Below are 27,318 nucleotides of genomic sequence, written 5' to 3' on the forward strand. Positions count from 1 at the left end.
AGGCCAGACAAGAAATAATGGATAGAAATTGAACAAGGAGAGATTCAACCTGGAAATAAGAAATTTTCTGACAGTGAGAGCAATCAACCAATAGAACAGCTTGAGTTCAGAAGTTCTGGAAGCTTAATCACTGGAAGCTTTCAAGAAGAGATTGGACTTCCATCTGTCAAAAATGGTGTAAGGTCTGCTTGGGTGCGGGGTTGGACTATATGGCTTACAAAGTCCCTTCCAACACTGTTAATCTGTATCTGTATCTCTCTCGCAGTTACTGCTATTGAGCCAAGTTTCACCTAATCTGTCCCTGTACATTTAGTTTTCCGCATGATCACTTCAGCATACAGATTAAACAAAAATGGTGATAAGATACATTCCTGTCTAACTCCCTTACTGATTCTCAATCAACCTGTGTCACCATAGAGTGTTCTCCCTGTTGCCTCTTAATCAGTGTACAGTGGGTTGGGACACCAAGATCATGCCAAGCTGTCCATAGCTTATTTTATTCTACACAGTCAAAAGCTTTTCTGCAATTGATAAAATACATATATGATCCTTTTGAAATTCACATATCTTTTCCATAATCTATCTAATATTGGCAAAGTGATCTTGAGTGCTGTACCCCTTTCTAAAGCCAGCTTGTACAACAGGTAACTCTTGATCAATGACATTCTGTAATCCTGTTTAATGATCTTTAATTGAATCTTGCTTGCATGAGAAAACAATGCATTCTTGCAATAATTGAAGCAGTCTCTGACAATGCCTTTCTTTACTAGTGGGATATAATAGACCTTTTCTAGTCCTGAGGCCACTGACATGTAGACATGTGACACAGGGCAGTGATCATATGAACTGGCACTGGTCTTAGTAATTCTGCAGGTATTCTATACCTGGGATTTTCCAGTTTGGCAATTTCTCCATGGGCCATTCTACTTCTTCTTGAAAGATGTTAGGTTCATTATTAATTGAGATGATGATGAGTCTACATATAGAAAAAAGATTGAACAACTGGCCCTGTGGTGCATCCGGTACAACGTGGAGCTGAACATGCTAAAAACTGTAGAAATGAGAGTGAATTTTAGGAGGAACTCTTCTATTCTATCTCCTCTTACCATATTCAACGACACAGTATTAGCAGTAGTGTCCTTCAAGTTTTTGTGTTCTATAATCCCCCAGGATTATAGACATTGAATTTTGGGGGGAAATAGTACCTTTTTTTTTACTTTGTACAGCTTCAGTTTAGTTACTAATAGCTGATAATTTGAGCCACAATCAGCACCAGGAAGTGTCTCAATAGGTGCAACTGAACCTTTCCAGTGTTGTTGACATAAAATGCAGTCTATCTGATTTCAATGTTGTGCATTTGGTGCTGACCATATCAATGTCATTTGTGTTAAATAAACCATGCAATCATTGTGCTGAAATGATTTTTCTGGCAAAACTGCACGAGGCAATTACCAGTTTTATTCCATTCACCTTGCCTACTATTCTTGCAACTTCTCCTACTTTTGCATTGAAATCTCCCATAATATACAAAAGGTCCTTCTTGGTATTTGTTTGGCAGCACACTGAAGTTCACTGTAAAAAGTTCAATTCCATCAACATTTGATTTGACAGTTGGAGCTTAGATTTTTAGTATGATAATGTTGAATAGCTTGCCTCAAATTTGGATAGATATTATGCAATCATTGTAGACTCTGTGATTCTCAACACATTTAACCAATTGTTTGCTTACGCAGAATGCAACTACTTTTCATCTGATAACATCATTTCTAGAAAAACAGCAGCATACAAGAGAGGCTCAAATCATCAATATCTAGATAACAGCCTCTCCATGGCCTACAACCAGCTCATCAACCAAAAATCCAGGAAAAGCTTCCTTAGATCAATGGAAGCCTTTGAATAATTTGAAAGCAGAATTTTGAGGAAAATTATCAAACAACAATTTCTAAGCCATTTAAATCTTGCTATTGATTTAACTTTTCACTTATTTAATACTAGGCTGTAGCAGAAAAAACAACAACCTGTAGTTCTACACTCCAAGGTTCAAATGCATGCGCAGGTTGGAGGGGAAAGGATCAAAACTGGCAAGATGGAAGTTAAAATATCACAATGGAAGCTCCTCCATTTTTTATTCTGTGTGAGCATGTACAAAATATTGGGTCTAAATCTCCATGATGTGTCTGCCATTTTGCTGGTTTTGACATACCTCATGGACACTAATGCTCAGGAGTTTTTTAGGCAGCAAAGGATATCAAAAGCACCAGCTGTGATTGTGACCTGATATTGAAGCATTAAGTGACATATACCTTATGAATTTATAATCTTTATTCCAGTTAAGTAAGAAATTGGGTCCAGATTTCTGCCGGCTACATGACTAAAACTGAATTGGAGGCTGAATCCAATTGTGTGGAATGTGCATGCAGGTAGTCTCATCTAACAATGCTACTTGGGACCAGAAACTTCGTTGTTAAATGATACAGTCATAAATTGAAAAACCAGGTGATTGCTCCACTTAATGGCGGTAGTCCCAGTTGCCATCATTAAGCAAGGACAGCACGGGGGCATGGCCTAACATGTCTGTGACATGTGACTTCCAGCCAACTTCCTTATTGATTTTGCTTGTTAAAAGCTGGCAGGAAATGTTGCCAATCATGATTGCAGGGACATTGTGACAACGATAAGTAGAAGGACCAGTTAAAAATACAATTTATGCTGTGCATAGAAGTTAGAACAGTCACTGAACTAGTGGACATTAAACAAAGGCCACCAGAACATAAAAAATTCAAGGACAAAGAAAACAGAAAGAGTTCAGTATTTTCCCCCCTCTTGTTTTTGCAAATATATCTCCTTTAAGCCCCTAGGAGAACATGGCATGTCATCAACTTCATTTTTGTCTCATGAGAATTTTGTAACAGTTTACAAATGAGAGTGTCTCTTTGGAAAACACATAACGAGCTTAAAAAAAAAAACCTCCAGTGCTAATAAAAACCATGAGATGCTCCCTCTAATTTTCCTTTCTGCGCTATGATAGACACATCATATTCATACATAAAAGCATCTGCAGTGGTCCGTTCAATCAGATAAATGTAATTGTTATATATAATTCACAACAATTGGATCCTTGCTAATTTTATCTTACACATACAAGGAATCCTTAATTTTGACCTGTTCTTTTTAATGACCATTTGAAGTTACGACAGACCTCCCAAAGGCTACATGGCCATCTAAAAGTACTGATGCTAGGTACACTGTCATAAGGTGCATAGTGATCAAAATTAATAAAAACTGTTTTAGATTTTCAGTTTACTACAAACATTGGAGAGCTGTATTGAAAAAACCTGGGATCAAATGGATCAAAAGATGTTTCTGAAAGATTTGCTTTAATAAACGTATCTATTATTAAATAGGTTTAGATTAATTCCAGAGAAGTATGTAGATCTTCTGGTTTTCAAGTAATGACATTAGGAAGCAATCCATTTGGAGTATAGGAGTTAAGGCAGAAAGAACAATATTTTCCCAATCACGACACAATCTTGTCAAAACCATTTTTGATTTTGAATAGCCACAGATGGACATTGATTGTTACAGAAATACAAAACGCATTGAATATCTCAGTGTATATGAACTTTAGCATGGTACAAAAATGCAGATGCTTCCAAGTTAGAGCAAGCTGTACTTTTTACTTCATTTCAAAACCATTTAAAATTAAATGAAGAGAAAAACTGACCCCTACGCACAAAGACTGTGATTCTGTGCTGTTATTGTTATTGGAATATTTTAAAGATATTACTCTGTAACAACAATTTAGTAAATGCAAGTCTGCAGTGTGAGCAGTTTTGATAAACAACCTCTGTGGGCCACACAACAGTGATAATGTATCCTTAAGTACTGCCAACGAGCTGCCATTCTGCACAGCCAATTACTTCTGTGCGTCTGTCACTCAAAGGAAAAATGACTGAACCCATTAGATCAAACCTTTGTCACTGTTCCTAATGCACTCTTAGGCCTCATTAATCTGAGGGAGCAGCAACACAGCCGCCGGTGCCTCATTGCCTCCTTCACAACAGGACCATGTGAAGCCTCTCATCTCTCCCCCAAGTGCACCACGTTAATCAAGCTCTGCTTATTACCCCAGTCCCTGTCACGATGGAGAGCACTCTCTCTTAAATGCTCTCATTATGGCCCATCTTTAGAGCTGGCTGAGTGGAAAAAAAGAGAACAAGAACAGAAGAGGAAAATGCAAGTCCGATCGCATTAATATTCATAACAATAATTAGTATTCTAGGTCACTGAATATTCATGCTATTAGTTTGGGTTTTATGGGTTTGCTGGATGTCCTGATTGCTGGAGTGTGGAGAAAAACAGCATGGCAGGAATGCTAGATATCAATGGTAGTTCACTATTGAAAATAGGTTTGTGAGCACCCCTCCCATTTGGAAGAGGAGGCCAAACCAGTGTTGTAAACATTCCTGATGCCTTTAGTATTTGAAAAATCACTAGAGAGGTGGAGAAGTGAAAATGCTTGATTTTCCAGAAAAGGTTTTACAACAGATTGGTTGCTATTACAAAATACGAGAGCCTAACATAATAACTTCAGAAGACTAGGACAAATAACTAATCTTGGATACAGGGAAAATCTAGAAATGAGATACACAAACCAAACTATAATAGAAAGAAGAGAGTGGATTGATCCAAGATCATTGCTGGCACTAGTGGTGGACTATCTCAATGTTCAGGACAGTTATACATGCCTTGTTTGAAATTGTGACGTTCACTAAACATAAAGAGTATATACTGTCAGGCTCTAAATCTTAGACATATTTAAGTTATCATTATAGATATATCTTGGGCCTCATAATGTATTATTTTATAAGCTTAGGAATTTTAGTGGATTTCCTATCTTACCGGGTTGTTGTGTTCTGTTTATGCCTCACCCAGAGCATCCAGAAGATAAAAACAATTTTAAAAAATAGTGATAGAAAGCAGTGAGGATTGTACCAGGAGCATTTGCAGCAAGCAAATATTTCATCATAACAGTGGTATGTGCATTATGATAAGCAACACAGGCCCTGTCCCTTACATTTTGCCAGCAACATAATACACAAATATAAAAGGTACAAAGTCTGTAGCATTTTTTGCCATTTGAACCCCCTGTCCTCTTTGGAAACCATAACTTTGATTACCTAGTAAGCCGTGGTTTCCAGAGAGGATAGCTATTATTATAAGCAAAGCCAAATCAAGGTAGCCCTAAAATCTAAATATTATACATAAATATTATTTTTTAAAAATTATATTTTTAGTTTTATAATTTTAAAGAATTTATATTCTTCAAAAACCGATTTCATACTAAAAAGCTGTTTCTTGACATAAACCAGCAAGTATAATCACCCTACTTTATCTTTTTTGGGATTAAATTTAAATTTGTTAGCTCATTGATGATGTATTATGGCCCTCCAGCACTTATTTCGAACTGTTAAAGATTTTCTTGTCTTCAATGAAAATACAAATTGAGCATAACAGCACTGTGAAGCATCAGCAATTTTTAATGCAGTTTCTTGTAGATGTTAAATAGTACTCTGTGTGTAGATTTGGGTTCTCCCAGGTAATGAAAACTAGCCAGACTATCACTGCAATACTAGAAAGTAAATGTATTACGTCTTTAAATAGCTATATATTCTTTACCTTCCAAATAGAGTTTGATAACGTTTAGGGTATCACTTCAGCTCTATAGAAGTATTACGTAAGATTATGCATGAAAAAAAGCACTTGTATTGGTAATACATTTCTGTCATACTTCCAATGGTAATTTTAAAGAATAGTAGATAGTACTCTAACACAAATAAAGTACTTTCTTTTTTCAAATCTTTCCAAATGATCTGTTCAATCTGGATCTATATTCCAGTTTTTATGTTAGGTCAAAATCTGTACCATATGTAAAAATTGAAATTAGCAGGCAAGAAGGATAGAAATAATCCACATTCGAATATTTTCATATAGTGTGGTTTTAATTTTGTTCCTTCTACTGGGTATAATTACTTGAAAAACTTTCAGGAAAGGTTACTTGAACATTTGGCTATGAATGCACAAAATAAACTCAAATTTCTGGATCCATACACTATCTTGAACCATAAACTAACCATACAGATGGGGCTCACTAAAATATGGATATGGCTGAGTATGCTTCAGTGTGTCATGTGAATTAGGAGAGGGTCACATGACTTCTCACTTCAACATCAGAAGGTGTAATTTAAAACTCTCCTGATCAAGCATGACGTACTTCAGCCAAACATTTGTTTCTCAGTTCTTGTGATAGGTTGTATACCTTGCACTAGACATATTTCCTCCAGATAGCCTAAAACAAGGTCCCCAGAAATCAAATCCATTGCACTGATACTATTTCCATAGGCAATTGTTCATCTCCTGTATTTTCTTCTGCTCTGCAGTCTCGGATGAAAATAAACAGAGGAGGATACTACCTGAGCTTCCTTCTTAGAGCTTCCAAGTTCAAGATGATTCTTACAGACTTGAAGACTTGCAATCTTGAAGTTAACCACACTACACAATGCCTTCTTTATGGTATTATCTAATTTCTCATACACACTTCTGACATCTGGGAGGAACCTATTATTATATGTTTTAACCATCTACTGAAAACCAATAATCTCTTAGGCATGCTACAGATGAATGTTTTTCTTTAGTGTACTTATTTTATATACACTATTTTTAATTCATTGTTGTTTTATTTGTTGTATTTTATCAAATCTATTATTACTGCACTGATTTGTCTAACGTGGACTGATTTACGTTTCTTGAGTTATTCTAGCATCTGAGAAAAGTAATTCTACAAATGACAGATAAATCCTCATTTCAAAAACAAAACATCAGAACAAAAATTGGACCTTCTTGGGCTATGTGGCAGAAGTAAAGAGAAAGGTTAACGAAACATCAAAGTCTACATGACTTCCATTTGACAGAACAGTCATAAATTGGTAATTTACCCAGTAATCATTCTGATGCTCATATTATAATATAAGATGATGATGGTAAAGAAAATCTTAGCATATTTGCACAATGTAAATAAATTTTTGTACTTAAGTTCCAGTTCCCACTAATAAAGCAATACCTGTGCCTGGAGTATATCATTTACACTTGAAGCTGACATTCACATGATAGGGCTCTTTAGTCCCTTCTTTCACATGGCATTTTATTCAAGTTTCTTCCTACCATTATTTATTTTTTGTTGTTGATTTTTCCAAAAAGCCTTCAAACATTCCAGGAGTGGCTTAAAACCAAACGTAATGCTTGTGTATTTAAAAATAAATGCTAATGAATTAAATGGAATTTACTTCTACATAGAAGTTTTACAGTGCAACCCTAAGTGTCCCCATTCAGAAATAAGTCAATGAGACAAACACCTGGTAAGTGGTAATAAAACCTGTTTAAAGAATAAGTGAAAAAGCAATATGTACATCTAGGTTACACACAAGAAAATGTTAAACAGATGGCATCACACTGTTTTTACTTTTATCAAAGAGCATGACTGTTTTCAGATAAAAATACCTAAAACATAAATATATTAAATATAATTACTGTGTTTTTAAATTAAAAGGCAACATAAACAAACATTGTGATCATATTTTTCAAACTATATTTCTCTTACCTGGATTTGGTGAAATATGTAAACCGCTCATCTCTTTGGACAAGCCATTTGTTCTTTGATTAGAGATAGGTGCACAGACTGATGTGGCACGAGGTGGCCTCTTCCCTGGCACTTTAACTGTGGTCCTCAGAAGATCAATTTCTTTTCCATGAACATTTTGCATATAGTCCTGCACCAAAAGACAAGAAATATATTTCCCCCAGAGAAAATGAAAATAATGCAAAAAAAAAAAAAAAATGGGCTAAAAGAAATCATGTGGTTAATTTGATTTTCCTGGGGTTACTAGGGGCTTATGTTTCTTAAAACATATTTTTCTTAATCTTTAGGAAGTTTCCTAAAGTAGATCAGAATATAAAATTGCAGGGTGGAGGGCAGTGTTAAACAGTAATAGCATAAAACTCTCAGTGGGAAGCTGTTAGATTCTATATATATATATATATATATAAAGCAATATACATTTTGGTATTACAGCTGCAGATAGGCAAAGCAGAAGCCATGGTATAGAGGTTAAAACATGTTCCAATTACAGAATGGCTAGTATCAAAGGAATGGAAAGAGGATTCCACATGTGTACTCCAGCTGCTTCAGAAATTTGACATCAAGAAGATTGTGCTGGCATATGCAGTTGAAGGTAAGAACAGATTTGAACTACTCAACATCATAGAAAGACAACCAGATGAGCTATGGAGGAAATAAAAATAACTGTCACTGAAGTAACCCAAAAATGTATTTCATACAAGATACCAAAGAAATTGGCCAGTTGGATATCAGAAGCTACAATAAAGACAGCAGAAGAGAAAAGGAAAACAAAAGCTATTGCTGGCAGGGAAGAAATGCAAAGATAAATGCAAAGTTTCAGAGAGAGACAAGAAAAGATAAAGAAAAGTACTTCACTGAACAATGTAAGAAAATGGAGGAAGCAGCCATGAGAGGTCATACAAGAGATTGTTTTACTTATGTGAAGAAGGCCAGAAACTTCTATATGGCAAGTAAGGCTATGATCAGATGACATAATGAGCAGGAATTGTATGACCAACAAGCAATCAGAGAAAAAGCAAAGGAATATCAAAATGATCTCTACATGTGCTTCATTGACTACACAAAAGTCTTGGATTGTGTTGACCATGACAAGTTCTAGAACTGCCTCAAAGAACTGGGAATATCACCACATCACATCCAGCTCATTCAGTCATTTACTCTGATCGGACAGCCACTTTAAGAATGGAATATGGAGATGCAAAATGGTTCAGAATTGAAAAAGACACTCAACAAGGTTGGATCCTGACATCTCTACTATTCAACATGTACAAAGAAATAATTATGAGAATGCACATTTGGAGGAATGTTCCAATGGGGTTAAAGTCAGTGGTAGGAATATCAACAGCATCTAATATGATGATACAACATTACTCACAGAAAGCAATGAGGATCTGGAGAGATTAATCCTAAGAGTCAAAGATGAAAGTGAAAAATCTGTATCTTAACATCAAGAAAACAAAGATAATGACAACTGCAGAGAACACACAGGTCAGAGAGCAGATTGACAATGAGACCATTGAAAGAGTAAAGAATTAATCTTACTGGGCTCTGAACTCGACCAAAGTGGTGATTGCAGACTCAAGATCAGAAGGCATATAGCACTTGGAAGAACTGCAATGTCTGGCATGAGTAACATCTGGAAGAGTAAAGACATCAGCCTCACAATCAAATGCAGATTAATCAAAGCAATAATTTTTCCAATTGCTACTTATTGTTGTGAAATGTGAATTCTGAAAAAGTCAGAGCCCTGCGACTGCCGGGCTAGCCCTCCAAGCAGAGCCTGGAAGCCAGCAGGGCATGTATGGGAGAAGCTGTTGTGGGCCAACAGTGGCCAGCAGAGCTGGCAGCAGATTTGACAGTGAGGAGGTTGGGGAGGAACATGGGCCAGTCCTGGAGTCTGGGGAAGGCACTGACAAATGTTCTATATCGGAGTCAGAGATGGAGCCAGGGCCATCTGACGGTTATCAGCTGCCTTCGGAGTCAGACATCAATGAAGCTGCAGCCTATTCCCAGTGTGTGCATGCGCAGAGTTGCCAGAAGGAGGGAACAGCTGAGGAAGAAGGGCTGACTTGGGGGTAAAGCCACAGGTGGACTGTGAATGGCCCCTCCCCTAGAGAGTAAAAGAGGAGTGAAAGGGGAGTGGGGCTCTGCAGGAAACAATTAGCTCATTCCAGCATGCTTGCCAAATATTGTGGTGTCTGACAGGTATTGGCTTGACCACGCTCCAAGCCTGATAAAGGTTTGTAATTGGGAACTATCTTGAAAGACTGTTGGCCCGGACTTTGTTGGAGAGGATATTCATTGTAAATCAAATAAAAGAGGCTTATTGAGACGAGGACTCGGCTTTGTGCTGTTGGGGAAGCCTAGGTCAGAACAGAAGCATGGTGAGGCATGTAGCTTTGCCATGTAGGGAATGATGGGGCTTTTCATCCCTCACCTCACGGAGAAGGAGAAAGAGGAAAAGGGAGAGTGGTTGCTCGAGAGCTGCTTTTTGCTGGCTGCTTCCCGGGCGTGGAAGGGTGGGTCTGTTTTTTGCAGATTTGTCCCGACTGTCCCATCCCCTTTGAACCTAGCCTCCCTCCTCAGACGGAGATGGAGGACTAGACTGGAGTAGAGGAGAAAGAGCGGGGGGGAGAAGCTGTGCAGCTATGGATGAGGGACTTGCCCACCTCTCCACGAGACCTCTCAGGAGACACAGCATTCAACTGTAAAAGCCACTCCTTCCAAGTCAGCACCAGCGCCTGGGCTCTGGCAGTAGGGCCACTTCATCTCCCTGGGAGTGTCTTGTCTCCTTGATGGCCCTTCACATCCCCCCATACAGTTCCCAGGGAGGGAGGGGGAACAGATGGAAAGGGCACCCAGACTCATAGTGCTTTGTTTTGATTCAGGCTTTGCTGGGAACAGTGGTGGATATTCCACATGCCGTGTTTGGGTTGCTTTTGCAAAAGCATGGAAGCCCTCCAGGTAGCGTTGGGCTCATTTATTTTGGGGAGCGACAGCTATTCCATTGTCTCAAGATGGGGGGGGGGGAGGGGGAAATGACAAAAATCAGTAAACTGGAGCAGTGTCTCTTTAAGATCCCATGAATGTATGGAGCAATTTGATTGTGATTCACCAGGTATTTGTGTGGTAACGCAGAGAGCCTCAGGGAGAGTTTATAGTGGCATGCCTTGGATCTATCCCTGAATTTGCCAAGATAGAAATGCATTTGGATAGAAGGTCATTTGTAAAACCGACAAATGATCTCTTAATAGCCATAGAAGATGGGGGAATCCCTGCAGGGTAAAAATCAAGAGCTGCTTTGCTGACAGGCGGATGCAAAGGGAGACTTCTGCCTTGTGTAGATCCGGGGTGGGGGAGATTGTTCCTTCTGGGTGATAGCCAATGCCTTTGGAAAAGGAGGTCAGGTTTAAAAGGGGGAAAATAATCTTGAGGGTAAGTCCCTCCAAGCAGCAGTTAGAGGAAAAGGAGTGGGTGGGTGGGTGACTGGGTGGGTGGGAGAGGCACGTGATCTGGTCCGTCAGATGCACCATGCTGCCACCTGTACTGTTGCAGCTGCAGGCAAGCAACGACGGATGGAGTGAATGGGTGGCTGTGTGGCATGTCTGGCAGGCCAGATCGCATGCCTCCCCACTCCCCGCGCCTCCACTTGTTATTGGTGCCGTTCCCATGAGTGAATGCACTTGGCCACCGTCCAACTTCGTCCTCCAACTCTACGCAAACTTCGCAAACAAAGTTAGATGGTGGGAAGGATCATGTGCCTCCCTCCCTGTACCTCTGCCTCCACCTGCTGCTTGGAGAGACTTACGTGTGCTGCACGGGCTGCACAGCCCCAGAATGTGCTGGCCAAGGGGACGGCGGGCTGCAGCTGCTTCTGGATACCGTCAACCCCTGTGCTTGCACTTGCTGCCTCTTGTGTTAACCATGTCCCCCAGAGGGCTGATGCTCTTAACTGGGGCTTATTTGGGGGGTAGGGCTTATATTGCAAGCAGCATGAATAATCATGCTAGGACTTATTTTCTGGCTGGGTCTTATTTTGGGGGAAACACGGTACTTTGGCCATGTCATGTCAGCTGACTCACTGAAAAAGTTAACCATGCTGAGAATGATCAGTGGAAAAAGGAGAAGGAGTCACCTTAGCACCTGCTGGCTGGACATGGGATGACACTGAGAAGACCATGGCGGATCTGAAGGAGGATGTTCGAGACAGAAGGACATGGAGAGTGCTGATCCATAGAGAGGCCAAGGTCGCTTATGACTGAATGGCTGACAATGACGACTTCAGCAGCTTCTAGCAAATATGCATAATAATTTTCAAATGACTGACAAATATATTGCAGATATATTAAGAAGATAATGTGTGTGTTTCCTTGAAGAGATAAATCAGGGTGAAGAAAATTAATCAATTTACACTTCATTGTCTAAATTTTAAGCAAGATTAAATACTGATAAATTTGTGATTCTGGATGACCAATTTTCTGGAAGTGATTGTACTCAAATTTAAGTCCGAAGAGTTGTAGTTCAGAGATTCTTTGAGAGTGTTATAGCCTTCAATTTTAGAATAGAATATCTAGTCTAAAAACATCTAAATAAGCACCAGTTATCATATTGTGGTTATCTGTACTTTTGCAACCCAAATTCAATAAACCCATTCTGAAGGAGACCTTCTCAATTGAACATTCATTTATGAAATACACTCCCTAGAGAAGACTGCCTGATTAAGCTTTATATGCACCTGCCATCATTATTGTTTTATTGGGTTTTAATTGTACTGGTAACTTATATTTTAAAATATATTTATATTTAAATTAAGTCTATATAAAAATACTTATGCTCATCAAACAATCTGGTGTAAGTGTGGGTGAAAAGATCAAAGAGCTGCATTTTCCTGGAGCAAAATCTTAACACTCTCTCATCTTAGATTTTATAATTTGCAGAAGTAAAAATGTATAGCATAAAAAAGCTTAGCTGCTTCAGAGAATGGTAATTTACAATATGACCATATTAGAAATAGTTGAAGATTACCCTATCATCTGGAATATGCAGTGCTACAGAGAAACAGAAAGCCTGATTTTTGATATGCAAATATTACAAAGAGAATATCCCTAGATATTAGCTGTAAAAATGCTGAGAGGAGAAAAGGGGTTGCTTTAACAAGACACAAGGGTAAATCAAAGCCAAGTATTTTAAACAGCACTTAACAAGTCCCCAGAGTCTACTCTAAAGTGGGCCACCCCAGAAGTGCTATCTTTGGCCCCTCAACAGCTGAAAAAGTAGTAATTGCAAACCTATTTACATTTGGTTCTTAAGTTTTCTATGTTCATAATTCAGTAGTAGTAATGAAGCACCAGAAAAAGAACCATTTCCCCAAATGTGCTGGTATTAAGCTTCCGAAGCCACTGTACCCCATGGCTCTTGCACCTTTGCCACTGCTTGTTTTTTACGTTCTTCTCTTAATTATGTTGCATCTATTGCCATATACTTAATTAGCTGCATTAATGTGATTTCTTTTCACACAGTCAAGCAATTAAGAGCTATGATTGAGTTTCATTCAATTAGTCTCAACAAACATGCTAATTGATGTCCCAGATGCAAATGAGATGCAATGAGATAAACCTGCTAACAATTGAGTGCCATGAGAGATCCATTGTGCTCAGCTTGCTTACACAAAAGCACATTTTTCTACTTTATGTGGAACTATTTTAAAGAGGATATCTCTATGACATCCAGTCTTCAATATACTGAACCAATCCTAAAATAGTATTACTACAAGATAGTAAATTCAACCAGGTGTCCATGTGGCTGGTAAGCAATACAGTGATGGAAAATATATATTCTCTGTTAAATTGAAATCTACTTTGATGGCAATTTTTTATTTATTTATTTATTGAATTTATATTGCTGCCTATTCGCCCATGGTGACTCGAAGTGGCTTACAGAATGTAAAACCATATTTAAAATAAAAAACAATAAAAACTAATAAAAAAAAATCAAATAAATTAATAAAGTACAATAGAACAAAATCTGGAAAAAAATAAATAAAAAATCACCCCCAACTCCGACCCGCCACCCTGAAGACAGCAGATCACACAAGCCATTTGATGGGCTCCATCCCGCTCTGGGTTCCACAGGCCTGCTGGCAGAACCAGGTCTTCAGTGCCTTCCAGAAGAGTATTAGTGAGGGGGCCATTCTAATCTCTGGGGAATAATATTCCATAGAGAGGGAGCCACCACGGAGAAGGCCCTTCTTCTGGGTCCCACCAGGTTTATCTCCCTCAGGGATGGGATCTGCAGCATTCCCTGCCTCCCCGCTCTAATGGGTCAGGTAGATGTGACCGGCAAGAGACGTTCCTTCAGACAACCTGGTCCCAAGCCATGAAGGGCTTTAAAGGTGACAATCAGCACCTTGAATTGCACCCAGAAGCAAATCAGCAACCAATGCAGCTCCTGCAGGAGAGGTGAAACATGTGCACACTGGGGTCTGCACAAAACCATGCGGGCCGCTGCATTTTGCACCAAGTGGAGCTTTTGGATGTTCTTCAAGGGCAGCGCCATGTAGAACGTGTTGCAATAATCAAGACAGGAAGTGACTAGGGCATGAGTGACTGTGAGTAGGAACCTTTGGTCCAGGAAAGGGCAAATTGGTGCACAACCCGCAGTTGCACAAAGACCCTCCTTGCCACGACCGCCATCTGCTCTTTGAGCAGGAGTCGTGAGTCCAGGAAAACCCCTAGATTACACACAAGGTCTGTTTGGGGTAGTGCCACCCCATCCAAGACCAAAGGTGGCAATTCTCCCTGAGCCCACGAACCCCAAATCCAGAGCCACTCGGTCTTGCAAGGGTTTAGTTTCAACCTGTTGCTCCCCATCCATATTTGAATATTTTATTTATTTATTAATATATTTATATCCCATCTTTATTATGTTCATACCATACATAATTGTTTACCATTTATTACTGACTGACCACTTCAGTATGATCACTTTCAGGCAATGTGGTATTTTAAATTAAACTAAAAACACATTATTAATCAGTTCTTAATATACAGCTATTATATTCACTGCAATTACTTTCCTTCCTGAGGAAATATCTGACATTTGTAGTAATACTGCAATGCTATTATGATAACTTTAATATGGAATTGTCACATATGTTGCATAGACGTTTATGTATAAATGATTGAGAAAGACAATTAATGTAGTCAATTCAGAACATGAAATAACCAATCTATATTAAAGTCGTAATTGTATAATTATATATTTCCATTTTTGTTGAGTTTTAGACATTGGATTAATTTTTATAGTTTATTCAATTACATTCAGACTAGATAGCAATAGCAATAGCACTTAGACTTATATACCGCTTCACAGTGCTTTACAGCTCTCTCTCAGCAGTTTACATAGTCAGTATATTTCCCTCAACAATCCGGGTCCTCATTTTACCCACCTTGGAAGGATGAAAGGCTGAGTCAACCTTGAGCCTAGTAAGATTTGAACTAAGATTTGCCAAATTGCAGGCAGCCAGCAGAAGTAGCCTGCAGTACTGCATTCTACTCACTGGGCCACCATGACTCTTACAGCATACAGAATAACAAATTCAGAAGGGACATTGGAGGTCTTCTAGTCCAACGGTTGCCAATTGGTGGGCCACAGCCCACTGGTGGGCTGTGAGAAAATTTTGGTGGGCCGCAGAGAAATCTCACCCCCAGAGCACTCCCCCCAAAGCAATTAATCCAGGCTGCGCAGAAACACAAGGCTGCTCAGCCCACATGGCACCCTCCCCGCCCACTCACTCCTTACCCGGCAAACTTGTCTGCTAAGTTGCTATTTTTCCTTTTTCTGACTATCATCTGTTCTGCTGTGCCGGAAGATTTAGATTAGCTAGGAAGCAGGAAATGGTTGGATTTCTTGCTTTCTAGCTAAGCACAGCCGAACCTCCCTTAAGACTGATGGTTTGCTTGCAAACAAATTCAGTGCAGACTCACAGCAAGCAAATTTGAGAGACTGAGCTAGCCGATGGCAGATAGATAGATCACTGAATTATTCTGTGAGCAACTCAATCTGCCTGCCTGCTTTGCCTGATTTTGGGTAAAAGTAGTTCTTTTTTTAAAATAAAAAATTCAATATTTACATGCATGGTGTGTTGTGAGTTAATTTTATGAGTTTGCTTGCAAGCAAATTTTATGTGACAGACTGAGCTAGCCAATGGCAGATAGATAAAATAAAAAATTCAATATTTACATGCATGGTGTGTTGTGAGTTAATTTTATGAGTTTGCTTGCAAGCAAATTTTATGTGACAGACTGAGCTAGCCAATGGCAGATAGATAGATTTCTGAATGAATCTGTGATTCTGTGAGCAACTCAATCTGCCTGCCTGCTTTGCCTGATTTTGGATAAAAGTTGCTCTTTTTTATAAAAATTCAATATTTATATAAATATTTATAATATTTACATACAAGCCATGCCCAGCCAGTCACATGACCACCAAGCCACACCCACAAATTAGGCCACACCCACAGAACCAGTTAGTGGTCCCTGGGATCTAAAATTATGAGTTTGGTGGTCCCCGAGGTCCAAAAGCGACCCCTGTTCTAGTCCAACCCCCTGCTCAACCAGGAGACCCTCTGCCATTCTGGACAATTGGCTATCCAATCTCTTCCTGAAAAATCCTACTAGGGCTTATTTTATGGTTGGGTCTTATTTTTGGGAAAACACGATATATGTGAAAATACAATATATAGTGCTCACTATACAAATTTTATTATACCACAGGTATTAAATCTTCTAGTACGACATTATAAAATACAAAAGGTCATCTTGATGATGCAGCCTGATCACATGAGTATATTACAGATATTATTTAAGGGTATATTTTCCCATGCCTATTCTGATAGTTTATTCATTTATAAGATTTGCATATTGACTAAAAAATGTACATAAGAGTACAGATTGTCAAATTCTTAATCATCCATCTGTGTCAAAAATCATAATTAATCGGTCTCTAAAGGACTTTAGAAACAACTAAGTTTTAATGACTTATTAACAAGCTTCTAGAAGGCAATGAGAGCCCCCATCTAATTTGGTGGATAAGCTGTTCAAAGGAAGGGAGAGCCCACAGAGGACATTCATTTTTGTGCCCTCTGCTGCTGGTGCTCACAGTAAGTCTTTTAGCTTGACAAGACAGGGATAGTCTATCTAGGATAGATTATAGCATTAAGTCTGTTCCATAAGCGTTTGGAGAGCTGCATTTTTTTGATCATTGAAGTTTCCCGTGGCTTTTCAAAAGAGCATTCCAGGTAAGAAAATAACATTAATTCAAATGTTGAATGTCCTTTTCTAAAAAAAAGTAACAACTGAGGCACCAGTCAAGGCTGTACAAAGTCCCTCCTGTCCCCAACTTCTAGGGAGAAAACTCCTTCTAGAATCTAGAGTCAAAGTTGGTATTATCACAGACTCAGCAATTTTCTGCATTATTACATTATGCCAAGTCTGTTTTTCCCATCTAGATCCTGACGACCTTTAGACTCTAGTTCAGGACTTCTACCATTCATTATTTGTCCTGCGGTAGAGACTGCATATTATCAGCATATAATATATTATATATATAATATATTATATATATAATATAATATATATATATCAGCATATAATATATTATTATATGCATATTATCAGCATATAATAACTGCATATTATCAGCATATAATATCTCATCCCAAACAGATAGATGACTGTCTGCAGGAGCTTCATATAACAATTACATTGGATAGGGGACACAACTGATCCCAGAAACATTCTGTAATAGACCGCCTGAGGATCTGGATTTCCCCCCCCTTGCAATGTCTCCCACAAGGAAATGTCTGTAACTGGAATCCAGGGCACTGCTGCTTTCCTTTAACCAATTGGAAGGGGCAGACCCACAATGATCTGGACAAGCTCACTCTCATTACTGTGGCCATGAACTCTGAACTCTCTTCTGATCACATACCAATTGGCAGAGGAAATCCATAACAACCCCACAATAAAGTCAAACAGCTTGGAAAATGTTATTATGAAGCTGGAAATACATGCAATAATTTGCCAATATACCAAGGACATCGTACAGACAATAATTTCACAGTTACTTAATGTCTCTATTCCAGTCTTATCCCCAACCATGTACAGTATAGTAATTCTTGCTAGGGTCTCCCAGTATATAATAAGCACTCTATTTACTTTATTCTGAGGTCAACTACTACAATGCTTTTGAGATATCTAATTGAGGAATACACTTCCATCTCATCTAGGTCTGCCCTCCTGTCCATAATTTTGTCACAGACATGGCTTGATTTATTGTATGGCATTCAACAGCAGCAGCTGAGGCTGAAGCATCCAGAGTTGCGATTTGGGGATAAGAAGGCAAAAGGCTTCCAATCTCTCTTTACCTCGAATGGCTTGCCCCACATTTAATTGTTCGCATCTTTTTGGGAGTACTCTTCTGCACTGAACTCTTGCAAAAGACTACATTAGCTTTTGAAGATCATGACATCTCACTTATCAACCAGAACTGTTTCTGACTGGTTACTTTTAATATGCAATTGGTTATATACTGTCATATTGTAAATGCTTACTGACCACCCAATTTTCCTTGCTGTAAAAATGCCAGGAAGAAGCTTTTTGAGAAAGTCTCTCTTTGCAAATCCCTTCCCCAGTCTTAATGGTCTATGAGCAGCCTTTCTATTAGCAGGTTGGCAGATTGTTAGAAGCATATACTGTGGAAAGGGATAATCCAAGAGTTCTTATTCTTCATTCATTGTTAATGTGCAATCTTCTTGTTCTAGAGTCGGCAAAAAAGTATTCTGGTATATTACAAAGCCCCCACAGACAGGCCTTATTTTATCTTAACAGCAAATCCAGTCAGCAGTGCTGTTCTTACAGTTTTGGTGGGTGTGGCAGGGGAAGGATACTGCAAAATCCCATTCCCTTCCCACCCCACTAACCTGTTTTCCAGCTCCGTTCTCCTGTGCAGGGCAACAAAAGAAGACCCAGCTGATCAACTGGGACTCGGGAGGCAGAGACTATTCTCTCTGGGGGCGGGGCCAGTCAGAGGTGGTATTCCGAACCACTCAAAATTTCCGCTACCGGTTCTCCAAAACTGGTCAGAACCTGCTGAATACCACCTCTGCATCCTTCTAGAAATGTAAAGTTATCCTAGATGCTATCTAGCCAAACATGTTGCCCAATGAAGGAATCATCAGCTTCAGTATTTTTAATAGATGGCCATCCTTTCTGTTTAATAACTCTAATGAAGAATAGTTCTTAACATTAGAAAATTTAACCGGTCTACTTTATTGAACTTTGAATCCATTGTTACTGTGCTGGGTTTTGGTATGTTATTTTTCTCAGGGTTTATTCCACATGTTTGTGGAGTTTTCTTTTTTTCTCTCTCTCTGTCCCTCCCTCCCCCTCTCAACATTTACTGCAAGCACTAAGCAAGTTGTATAAGAATGGATTATCTGGACCTCTTTCAGTCAATATTCAAGCCCATTTATCAGCCCCAGCAGGGAATGGGCTAGCTGTGGGAATGGGAGAGTAGCGAGGGGAGTTTAGCCATAACAACATTCTTTCACAAGAGATCAAGGACAAGCTGCTGGCACCTGGAGGGGAGCTACCGAAGTTGGCGGCAGCTGAGACAGGAGATTGATTGGGCCATGTGACGTGAAGGTCACTAAATGGGGCAGAGTGTCAGTTGTATTGGGGGGGGGGGACATGGGAATTCAGATTCAGGTTTTCCCCAGATGTGCCAACATGACTTCTTTAATAAATTCTTACTTTGATGGACTTTGTCTCGGAGTTCTGAATTGAATTGAGGGCTTACTTGGAACACTGACACATTTTTGAGTTTTGATGATCTCTCGTGAGAGCGCAATGTTTTCTTCCTACTGCACCATTTTCAATTTATAATTCTCTAGATCAAATTTGCAAGGTGTCTCCCAAGCACATTCTTCTTAGTTTTCATGAGGTACATCCCATCTCTTCCCAAGAGTTCATCTTGTAATTCCAACTATATTTATTGGCATTATTCATATAGCCAGTTGCTTGTTCCCAGTATTCTCTGTATATTTGGGCTATGTCCTTTGAAAAGAAAGACTATTAACTAGAGAGGACAACTATATTTACAGATAAGGATTGATAAAATGACAAATGTGACAGGAAAAATAATAATAATATGAGAAATGATAATAGAAAGGAGATGAGAATTTTAGATAATATTGTAAAATAAGATATGAGAATATACTAAGAAAAATGGAAGGAGATGTATTAGATTTGGAATTGAATAAATGAATATAGAATTGAGATAAGAATTTTAGATAATATCATATGAATTGGGATTGGATAAGTTAAGATTAATATTTAATAATGACAAGAATGATGCAATATGAAATTAAACAAATAAAATGAATAGGTAACTATGGTCATGTTTGTATTGAGAGGTGAAACCTGGAACCACACTGCTTGCCAAATGAGATTTTTTCATTTTAAAAAAATAAAATGAAAACAGGGAGAAAATTGAATAATGGAATTATTAGGTATGTTTAATTGATATGGTGGTAGGCATTTGGAGAGAGTAAGGTTAAAAATAAATATTGAAGAAGTATGAATTAATATGAATATAATGCAATGAGAGATGTATGATATACTGATGCCACACTGTTAATGTATTGTTGTTATATGTAGATTGAAATAAAAATAATTTGGAAAAAAAAGAAAAGAAAGACTGGAGAAAGCACCATTTGTACCCTCAGTTCTTTCAGTCTTCTGCCCAGGATGTTACAGTCACTTGCAATATGTTTCATATTGTGTCCAGATGGAGTACTAGAGACTATATAGTGCACAATGAACAGTTGTGGGAACAGAGCATATCTAGTCCATGAAGAGAAGGAGTAGGAGTAACAAGATAGCAGTCTTTCAGTACTTGAGGAGTTACCTGATTCTCCAAAGCACTTGAAGGCAGGACAAGAAGTAACAGACAGAGCCAACAGTGTATTGCAGACACCAAAAAGCCAACATAACTCTGGGCTGCATCAACAGAAGGATAGCATCACAGGTTTTACACTTAGGCAAGAAAAACAAATGCACAGCTATAGACCAGAAGGTACCTGGCTCAACAGCAGTAATTGTGAGAGGGATCTACCATGTTTCCCCTAAAATAAGATCTATCCCAAAAATAAGCCCTAGCATGTTTTTACGTTTGCACCTATTTCAAGCCCAATCCCCCCAAATAAGCCCTACTTAAGAGTTTGTGCAGCCCCCACCCATTCTATCTGGTTGCTCGTGGCCATGAGGTGGGGTGGTGGAGCTGCCCCACATGACCCACACTAACTTACCTCAGGGCCCCTGCAGCCAGGTCATCCACGGCCTCATGGAGGCAGCCATGTACAACAGCAGCCCACATGGCTGCCAGTTCATTTCTGCTTGCTCGTGGCCATAGTGGAGCAGGAGGCCGTGTGGTGTGTTGATGCATGAGGTGATGCAGGCAATGGAGGTGCCCTACCACCCTTCTTTGTGGCAGCGGCGCATCGCTCAGCCTCCTGCTCCAATGCGGCCACAAGCAAGCAGAAGTGGGCCAGCGGCCATATGGGGTCCTGCTGAATGGGGCTGCCGGAGGCAGGTGTCGGGTTGTGAGTGGCCTGGCTTTGGGAGCCCTGAGGAAAGCCAGTGTGGGGTGCGTGGGGCACCTCCATTCCCCTGCCTTGCGGCGGCGGTACTAGCACACCGCAGGGCCTCCTGCCCTACCATGAGCAAGCAAAATAAATGGGCCTCCCATACATGGGGAAAAAATAAGACACCTCCCCAAAAATTTTGAGGCCTGAAAGAAAATAAGATCCAGTCTTATTTTCAGGGAAACACGGGTAGCAATCTTAGTGGTCAACCACTGAAATATGATTCAGCAATATGCTGCAGCTGCCAAAAAAGCCAACATAGTCCTAAGCTGCATCAAAAGAGGGATAGCAATAAAGTCACATGAAATCTTGGAGCTGCTTTATACTGCTTTGGTAAGATCACACTAGGCACACTGATTCCAGTTTTGTTCACCTTGATACAGAAAAGATGTTGAGGCTCTAGAAAGAGTGCAGAGAAGAGCAACAAGGATTATTAGGGGGCTTGAGGCTAACACATGATGAATAGTTGCAGGTATTGAATATGTTTAGTCTAACAAAGCAAAGAACTGGGCATGGCATGATAGCACTGTTCCAATATTTGAAGGGCTGTCACAGAGAGGAGGGGGTCAACCGATTCTCCAACGCACCTGAGGGCAGGACAAGAAGTAATGGACAGAAGCTTATCAAAGAGAGCTCTAGCTTAAGGAGAAATTTCCTGTCAGTGAGAACGATCAATCAGCGAAATGGCTTGCCTTCAGAAGTTGTGGGTACTCCATCACTGGAGGTTTTCAAGGAAAGATTGGACAGCCATTAGTCTGGAATGATACAAGCAGGAAGTTGAACTAGAAGACCTCTAAAGTCCCTTCCAACTGTATTATTTTGTATTCTGTGTCTCTAAACAATTCCATGTTTTTTTTTTTGGAGGAGAGATTTCATTTAAAACACTCACTTTGAAAATGAACTTTGGTGTATTTTCAGGCCTTTGCACTTTTGAGAAATGAGCAGAATCAGAATAAAGGTTCTAATTCATATAATTTGATTCAGAGATGCAGATCAGTGAATATTTGAATTAGCAAAATATGAATTCTTCAGATTTAATATCCCTAAGCTATATCAGAAAACCCACATGTTGTCTAGTGAGCAATCTTTATTGTATAGTATGGTATATATTATAAATATATGTCCTTCACCATTCATGGAAGGCAGCACCCTTAACTAATTCTTCTTCTCCAGTGTACTGCACCTTTTGCAATCCTTGTTATAGCTTGGGAGATTCCAGGGAAACAGTAGAAGTGGGCAATTTCTAACAATTGCCCCTCACTCATTTAATTGATTGAAGCATCTGCTGGAGCAGATAAACGTTCATGAACAGAAAGGATTAATCAAATCCAACCATAGAAATTAACTTCCATGTCCCTTTCTTTAAGTTCCATAGATAAAGGAGAACTTCTTTTAGCTAGAATCAAGGAGAAGAAAAGAAGGGTTGAAAAAAAGCAGTACACATGAGCAGATGCTCTGGCTTCCTTCTTTAAATAATAGAACCCTCTTTGCAATATTTAAGTCTAGATGAAACAGGTAAATTTCTTTACAGATAAATTCTATAAAACTTTAGAATATAGTCACCTCTGAAGAAAATACACTAGTATTTACTAAATATAATATACTCTATTATTTTAAATTAAACCATTTATAAAAGTGTATATTTATTATAATGCAGAGTCTATATCAAATGCTGTAGTATTGATCTGATAGAACTTTACTCATAATTTAATAAGATTGTACAGAATCAAGGCTTAAATATCGTCCAATAAAAAGGGCTGAACAGTTCAAAAATAGCAAAAAATATGCATAAAAATCTCATGGTTATGGAAAATGCATGACAGCTTTTTTATTTCTAACCAGTTCTGACTTTGGAGGATGTAACCTTGTATTGTTTCATACTGTGCCCTGCTGGACAGTTTAAAAATCACTCAGGAACAGCTATCTTCCCTATTTTCACTTAGCTGGCATAATGAAACTCTTCATTCTTTTCAAATGAGATACAGTCATAACAATAACAACTCTTAATAACTTTCTTTTTGTGTGTGACTTTGTGACATTTATTAAATGTAAGATGCAGTTGCTCAACATCTGAAAAGAGTAAGATGATTAAAAGAATTTTCCAACACAACGGATGCACAGATTTCATGATACCTAATAACCTCAGCTGTCCTGGAAGGGAAATAGAAATGTATTGATTCGCCCATGCTCAACAGACAAGATACCAAATTAACAGATGGAGGAATAACTTAGTATCTCCCATCATAACAATAAGAATGCATTTTTCTTCTCACATACATATCACAATACTAGAAAGAATATATATATATAGTGTGTGTGTGTGTGTGTGTGTATGTTTTCTTAAGTTTTCACAGGTATTTATATGTATGCTATTCAGCTTTGTTCGGGTATTTTCCCACATCATTATAGTTGTGCTTTTAAAGTTGTAGCAACGTTTCGGCAGAATCTCATCTGCCATCATCAGGCTTCTGTATAGTGTTCGTCTGTGAGTCAGACTTTCACAGCCATTTCTGTTTAAGTCTGGTGCTAGCCTACTGCTGGCACATTCTGGCACAGAATGTATAAATATATTTATATTTATATTTATATATATATGTTTTCTTATGTTTTTGCGGGTATTTATATGTATGGTATTTAGGTTTCTTCGGATATTTTCCCACATGTTAATATTTGTGCTTTTATTATAGCGACGTTTTGGCAGAATCTCATCTGCCATCTTCAGGCTTGTGTATTGGGTTCTTTTTAATCTTGTGTGTCAGGCTTGGCAGCCGTTTTTTGTTGAAACAATTTTTTTTCTCATTACAACACAGGAAGCTGATAGACAAACAGCCAATACCTCAGCCACACATGTTCTTAAGAAAAAGCCAGCCAATCTGCAAACATCAACTCCATCAACCAATCAAGAAGTGACAATACAGCCAACCTCCGCACCAGTATATATAGGAAGACGACAGCTCCGATCACTCTTTGTTCGCACAAGCACAAAGCCAAAATCACCAGCCTGAAGATGGCGAGTGGGACCTCGTCGAAACGTTGCCAAGATACTCTCAATCTTACATGGGAAAAGACCTGAACACGCCAAGACCTGCATACCTGTACCCGTGAAAATCTACGAAAACAAATATCATACCTCTATGGGGAGGAAACTTTCGAGCTGACCAGGACCTACGAGAAACTCGAAGTCCAAAGAGCCACCATCTTATGTGACCTCACATTCCTACGCAATTGCTGAGACAAAGACGTGATCCCCACATGCTTCCAACTCAAATTCCATTCCAAAACCTCAGCCACTGAAAGGATTACTGAAAAGAAGGGAATTAGCCCTAATCAGAAACGAACTCCACAGGAAAAGATTCCTACTAGACCAAACCAACAGGGACCTACTTACTCTCCATCTCAAACTCAGCAACAAAATCCACCCAGCACTCTGGAACAAATCCAAACAAGTAGCCATTTGGAGAGCTGAAACAGAAACCTCCCACAAGACAGACACACACACCAGCAAACTCCACAGACTAGAGAAACACCAGACGCCCACCCCCTCCCACAACAACGCATGAAACAAACAGTACACAACATATCAGACAGAACCCTCACCAGAGCAGAAACCAATGTCCTTTCCAAGGGATTCAACTTTGCAGTCGCCCCCAAACGCATCCCCACTGAAAACATTATAAGAGGAGTTGAAGCTAGCCTAACCAAAATTAACCCAGATGTAGCCAATAAAATTAGACTTGAAGTCACCAACGTCCTCTGCTCCAGCAGTCCACCCAGAAGCAACTTACACAGAGAAGAAGAAAAAGCACTCACCAACTTGAGGAAAGACAACAGCATAATCATTCTCCCAGCAGACAAAGGCAACACCACGGTCATGATGAACACATCGGACTACCAATCCAAACTATCCAACCTACTCCAAGACTCCGCTTACAAACCTCTAAATACAGACCCCACCACCTACCTGGAAAAAACCAGCGCAATGTCTCCCAGAGCAAACCCAGGGATTTCTACATACTTCTGAAATTAGTTAGTTAGATAGTTAGGAATTTGTGAAGTTGTGAAGTTACGAAGTTGTAGGAGGGGCCCGTACTTGTCTGCGTTGGAGGCAGCAGGTCCTCCCAGATTCCCATTTTTTAGAGGGATCTGAAAACTGGTGGCGGAGAATTCCCTAAGGAAAGAGGTGCATCCATACTCTGTAAGGGAACCAGAGTCCTCTTCAGACTTTTTTTCTGAAAACTGATATGTAGCCCGGCTGCAAACAAAGTGTCACACCCCACATCAGAAGGGGAAACATGGGAAGTTGCAACTCGGCGGTGGTAGATACCCCTTTAGAAGATTTGCTTGAGGCATGGGACAAAAAACAGATGCCAGTCCTGGCCGGAATGAATAAGAGGAAAGTGAAGAAGATATGTAGAAAATGAGACGTTGCTAAGGGATGACACTGGGAGGCAGATTTGGCCTGACAGTGGTACTTTTGATTTTAAAATTTTAAAAGTGCTTAGACCCAGAATCAAGCCCAGCTAAATACTCTACTGGTATTGCTGGCCTGAACTAGTCAGAACCAAAGACCTAACTATAGGGAAAAATCAAGCTAAGGAAGAAACCCATTTCTTGGAAGGGAAAACTGAGACAAAAATAATAGCTCCCCTACTGAGCAAACCAGTAACGGGAGGAGGAAGGGGCAGATATAACTACATTTGGACACATACTCCCTTCTCTCCTTCAGATCTTGTTATTTGGAAGAAAGACACACCAACATTCAGGACAGACCCTCAAACTCTGAAATCAATAATAGAGAGCCACAACCCATCCTGGGAAGACATGAATCAATTACTGCATGTTTTCCTAACTCAGGATGAACTATTGAAACTATTTGAGAATACAGCACAAATAACCAGCCAACCTATTAAAGGGAAAAGCAAATCTAATGGAAGCCCTGGAAGAAATAGGAAAAAAAGCCCCTCAACTGGTCAGAATTTCAAAAGACAACCCAAAGGGAAAAGAAAAATCCTGATGCCTTTTGGGTACGACTCTCAGAGGCAGCTGTGACATATGCCCACCTAGACCCAAGCTGCCAAAAGGACCAGAGAATTTTAGCCTCAGCCTTTGTGGACCAGGCTACTCATAACAGCAGGGATCACTTTCACCATATTGTATCTAACTGGCCCATCTTGGAAATAGCAGAGTTGCGTAGGATCGCAAACTTTGTCTATGACCAAAGGGATAAATTAAAAGAGGAAGAAAAAGATAGGAAAAGGAAGATAGGGAGGCATGAAGAGCTAAGAGTTTTTGCTGCTATGCACCATAATGCCAGGCAAGCACAGCGAAGGACCGCTGGTATCAGGCAGGGATGCTGGCAATGTAGGCAGGTGCCAACATTGCTATAAATGTGGTAAAACAGAGCATTTTGGCTGATACTATAAACAAACTTGGTTTCGCAGTCAGCCTCAAGATTCGCCCAGAGGCTCCATACCAAGCAATAATCCATATCATAGAGGCCAGCAGAAATATAACCAACCTCGCCAGACACCTACAGCCCTTTTCCACATAACACCGAACACAGAGATAATGATAGATCTCAATGGGGCCAGGGAAGTGGAAGGGATGAGAAGTTTTCCTGACTAGAAAATGAACCTGAACCCAATGAATACACTGCTACCTTCACTGGGCTAGCGATTCCCATAAGGAATGGCTCCGAAGGAGAAATCCACCCCTCTCCTAGAAAATTGAAATATCCTAGGAAATATTAAAAAGGCAGAATATTTCTCCTAAAAGGGTATAAACTCAAGAGCAGAAACACACCTCAGAAGCTGAAGCTCACCCCCACCTTTGTTAATGGGTGGGCCATTAAGGCCTGGGCCAGAATACTTTACACAACAAAGATTTCCAATTGCCAAAAGCCCTTTTTCATTACAAC

At 39.5% G+C, this 27,318-nt stretch overlaps 1 protein-coding gene across 4 annotated transcripts in view; it reads right to left on the reverse strand.

The window, feature by feature from the left end:
• The window catches only part of AGAP1 (ArfGAP with GTPase domain, ankyrin repeat and PH domain 1), a 392,866-nt gene that overhangs the window by 166,280 nt on the left and 199,268 nt on the right, over positions 1 to 27,318 (reverse strand). For all 4 annotated transcript variants that reach the window (XM_087949347.1, XM_087949345.1, XM_087949346.1 and 1 more), the window contains one exon: positions 7,658 to 7,826. In XM_087949347.1, the coding sequence (XP_087805473.1) occupies positions 7,658 to 7,826 (169 nt within the window). The remainder of the gene's footprint in view (positions 1 to 7,657; positions 7,827 to 27,318) is intronic.

Source organism: Notechis scutatus, chromosome 1 (genome assembly GCF_049901735.1).
Source record: "Notechis scutatus isolate UNSWTSFEM ecotype Mainland chromosome 1, rNotScu1.2, whole genome shotgun sequence".
NCBI lineage: Eukaryota > Metazoa > Chordata > Lepidosauria > Squamata > Elapidae > Notechis > Notechis scutatus.